The sequence below is a fragment of the Salvelinus sp. IW2-2015 genome, unplaced genomic scaffold (genome assembly GCF_002910315.2).
Source record: "Salvelinus sp. IW2-2015 unplaced genomic scaffold, ASM291031v2 Un_scaffold5956, whole genome shotgun sequence".
NCBI classification, from domain to species: domain Eukaryota; kingdom Metazoa; phylum Chordata; class Actinopteri; order Salmoniformes; family Salmonidae; genus Salvelinus; species Salvelinus sp. IW2-2015.
This window is the reverse complement of record NW_019947221.1, coordinates 3,697-8,405: the sequence shown is the minus strand read 5'-3', so window position 1 is coordinate 8,405 and position 4,709 is coordinate 3,697. Positions and strand designations below refer to the sequence as shown.

Here is a 4,709-nt window from a genome sequence, read left to right as displayed (position 1 = left end):
TAACTCTTTTTAAAGAGTGGGGGGGGGGGGGGTTAGAAGGATTACTTTAATCCTATCCTAGGTATTGCCTTAAAGAGGTGGGTTTTCAGGTGTCCTCCGGAGGTGGTGATTTGACTCCGCTGACCTGCGCATTGTAGGGAGTTTGTTCCACCATTGGGGTGCCAGAGCAGGCGAACAGTTTTGAACTGGGCCTGAGCGGGAACTGTACTTCCTCAGATGTAGGGAGGCCGAGCAGGCCAGAGGTGGATGAACGCAGTGCCCTCTGTTTGGGTGGTAGGGCCTGATCAGAGCCTGAAAGGTACGGAGGTGCCGTTCCCCTCACAGCTCGTAGGCAGCAACATGGTCTGTGCGGATGCGAGCTATCAACTGGAGCCAGTGGGAGAGCGGAGGGCGGGGTGACGTGAGAAGAACTGGAGAAGGTTGAACACCAGACGGGCTGCGGCGTTCTGGATGGTTGTAGGGGTTTTAATGGCCCATGGCAGGGGAGCCCACCAACAGCGATTGCATGTAAATCCGACGGGAGATGATACGTGCCTGGATTAGGACTGCGCCGCTTGCCTGTGTGAGGCAGGGTCGTACTCTGCGAATGTTGTAGAGCATGAACCTACAGGAAGGGTCACGCCTTGAATGTTAGTTGAGAACGACCAGAGTGTTGTAGCAGGATAGCGCCAAGGTTTTAGCTTCACTGGGAGAGGACACACTGGAGTTGTCAACGCGTGATGGAGAGATCATGGAACGGGAAGTCCTTCCCCGGGAGGAAGAGCAGCTCCGTCTTTGGCCGGGTCAGCTTGAAAGGTGGTGATCCGTCATCCACACTGATATGTCTGCCAGACATGCAGAGATGCGATTCGGCAACCTGGTTATTCAGAAGGGGGAAAGGGAGAAGATTAATGTGTGTCGTCTGCATAGCAGTGATAGGCGAGACCATGTGAGGATATGACAGAGCCAAGTGACTTGGTTGTATAGCGAGAATAGGAAGAGGGCCTAGAACAGAGCCCTGGGGGACACCAAGTGGTGAGAACGCACGGTGGTGCGGAAGACAGATTCTCGCCATGCCACCTGTAGGAGCGACCTGTCAGGTAGGAGCAATTCAAGCGTGGGCCGCGCCGGAGATGCCCAAATCGGAGAGGGTGGAGGGAGGATCTGATTGGTTCACAGTATCAACAAGGCAGCCGATAGTCCTAGAAGGAATGAGAGCAGAGGAGAGAGAGTTAGCTTTAGCAGTGCGGAGCGCCTCCGTGACACAGAGGAAGAAGCAGTCCTCAGTTGAATGACTAGTCTTGAAACCTACTGATTTGGATCAAAGAAGGTCAATTCTGAGAGAGATACGCAGGAGAGCTGGCCAAGGACGGCACGTCAATCGAGTTTTGGCGAGAAAAAGAAAGAAGGGCTAACTGGGTCCTGTAGTTGTTGCCCATCGGAGGGATCGAGTGTAGGTTTTTTCAGAAGGGGTGCAACTCCTTCGACTCTCTTGAAGACGGAAGGGAGTAGCCAGCGGTCAAGGATGAGTTGATGAGCGGAGGTTGAGGTAGGGAGAAGTCTTCCGGAAATGGTCTGGAGAAGAGAGGAGGCGGATAGAGTCAAGTGGGCAGGTTGTTGGGCGGCCAGCCGTCACAAGATGCGAGATTTCATCTGAGAGGAGTGGAGAAGCAGGTCAAAGCACAGGGTTGGGCAGTGTGAGCAGAACCAGCGGTGTGTTTGACTTAGCAAACGAGGATGGATGTCGTCTTCGTCGCGACCTTCTTTTCAAAATGGTTGACGAAGTCATCCGCAGAGAGGAGGAGGGGGGGAGGGGAAATTCGAAATTTCTTTCGATTTTTTGGGGTCAATTATAACATGTATAAAGAATTGTATGAACCATGTTCTTTGTCATTATTTTAACTTGTGTCATAACAGTTTTTTTTACTTGTCCATAAGGCCATATGTTTTTGGTCCATTTGCAATATCATATCATACGGAAGTCCAAAAGTCTGTGAAACCTTTGCAAAATGCCATAAGAATGCCAAATGCAATATGAAAGTATTGAAAAGTGCCAAATCAAGGAATGTTATGTCCATTTACCAATATGAAATCAGTCGGAAGGTCAAAAGTAGAAGTAAAAGTCAGTTTGAAACCATGGCGCAAATGCATAAGAAATGTCCAATTGCAATATGAAAAGTATTGAAAGTGCAATATGATATCATAGGAAGTAAAAGTCAAAGTCAAAAGTAAAAGTCTGTGAACCATTGCACAAATGCAATAAGAAGATGTACAAAATGCAATATATAATTATTTAACAGTGCCAAAATCAGGATGTTATGTCCCATTTGCATAAGAAGTCGCTTCCGACCAAAGTCAGGTGGAACATTTCCAAATGGCATTTATACTGCCCCCAATGATATCGCACTATGTTAAGCCGCTATGTCAACCTAGATGTCTATTTTGGGATGAGAGAGAGAAGTGGGACTGGTCTTTTTTAAAGAATTTTTTGAAAAATGTTCGAAACGCCTCCAATTGGATGGGCACGGGTGGGGGGTGCTCCCTACCAACTGTGGACCACTTGCAGCACCCTAAAGGGCATTAAATATCAGGCTGTAGTTTCTATAGAATAGAATTTGGACACCAAAGTTAAATTAATTGTGAAAGTGAGTTAACATTTCTAATGTGAATGATGATGATTTCTAATATTGTGTCTGGTTTCATCCATCAGATGTCTGTGATCTCACACTGACATTCTAATGTGAATGATGATGATTTCTAATATTGTGTCTGGTTTCATCCATCAGATGTCTGTGATCTCACACTGGACCCAAACACAGTAAACAGACACCTCTCTCTGTCTGAGGAGAACAGAAAGGTGACAGGGAGGAGAGAGAAGCAGCCGTATCCTGATCACCCAGAGAGATTTAAGGACTGTAGACAGGTGCTGTGCAGAGAGGGTCTGACTGGGCGCTGTTACTGGGAGGTAGAGTGGAGTGGGAGAAGGGCTGATATAGGAGTGACATATAAGGGAATCAACAGGAGAGGGGGTGATGACTGTGGTCTTGGATGGAATGACAAGTCTTGGAGTCTGGTCTGCTCTGACAAACGTTACATTGCCAGGCACAATAAGAATCACACTACCATAGACGTCCCCTCCTCCAGCCCCCACAGAGTAGGAGTGTATCTGGACTGGCCAGCCGGCACTCTGTCCTTCTATAGAGCCTCCTCTGACACACTGACCCACCTGATCACATTCACCTCCACATTCACTGAGCCCCTCTATCCAGGGTTTTGGGTTTATTATGACTCCTCAGTATCTCTGTAAATATTAACCTGGACACACACATACACATATTGACACACACACTGTACGGACACACACACTGGACACATACAGGACACATACACACAAACACACACACAAAAACACACTGGACTCACACACAAACAGAGCACACAGACAGGACAAATACACACCGACACACAAACTGACACACACACACTGACACACTCACACACACCCACTGGACACAAACACTGACACAAAGACACTGTACACTCACACACTGGACACACACACACAAACACACACAGGACACAAACACACACAGGACACAAACAGGGGACACACACAGTACACACACAGGTGAAAATATTACATGAATATTCTGCAGATGTTGATGAAGACGTCACTCAATCCACCCAAAACAACATGCAGTCTTTCCACAAGACTCCCATGAAGTTATAGTGTGACGTTATGAGTTGACGTTAAAGTAACATTCTCAGAACATACTGCACTTGTTTTATACTGTTTTAGATGTATCCTCTGTTTAAACATTTAAACTCTTACAATAACACTGTTAAAATACCAATGTGATAATTTGTTGTATGTCTTTTATGTTGAATAACAAATTGTACAATTATATATGGACATATGCTCCATAGTTGTACAAGTATACAAGGATATATTGTACTTTTCATAATAAAACATACTTGAACAAGAAAAAGCCTGTTAATTGTGAAAACAATTTCGTTATTGATTTGACATTGCCTCTGCCAGTTTGCAGGTTGACGTTTGCATGAATCTTGACGCTGGAGGCAGAAACTGCGTGATTTCCTCTAGATGCCAGCTGAAAGTCAAATTGGCTGTGGAAAATAATGTTGTTTTTGGTGGTCTTAATTTACCTGTCTGGCACGGGGTTCCGCTAGCGGAACTCCTCCCACATTCCCACTGAAAAGGCAGAGCGCGAATTCAAAAAATATTTTTTGAGAAAAACTTTCACACATTAACAAAGTCCAATACAGCAAATGAAGATACACATCTTGTGAATCCAGTTCAACCATGTCCGATTGTTTTAGGAATGTCTCTTTTTACAGCGCATACACCACCGTATATTATGTACTCACACCAAAGTAAAAAAGGACAGAACATTTTTCACAGCACAGGTAGCAATGCACAAAGCCAACCTAACTAACCGAGACCAACCAAACTAACAAGGAAACAACTTCATCAGATGACCAGCTCTTATAACCAATGTTATCCATCTGTCATTAAAGTCTATGGTTTTGTGAAGAAAAGAAGGATATCGCACTTATATTGAGGATATATATGCCCATGGTTTAACATTCGTCTAGGCTGAGCCATTTGGAGTATGTCTCAATCCGTCAGATAAACTAGCACCGAAGCAAGCTCTCGAGCAGACGAATTAATCACAGAGCATCCTGCTTGCTGCATCAAAATAACCGTG

The 4,709-nt window shown here is 45.4% G+C and overlaps 1 protein-coding gene across 1 annotated transcript; it reads left to right on the top strand.

The window, feature by feature from the left end:
• Positions 1-719: 719 nt before the first annotated feature.
• LOC139026829 (stonustoxin subunit beta-like) lies at positions 720-3,959 on the top strand. The gene is made up of 2 exons (XM_070442099.1): positions 720-782; positions 2,753-3,959. Exons 1-2 carry the CDS (start codon positions 720-722, stop codon positions 3,284-3,286), a joined length of 597 nt encoding a protein of 198 aa, XP_070298200.1. The 3' UTR covers positions 3,287-3,959.
• Positions 3,960-4,709: the final 750 nt, after the last annotated feature.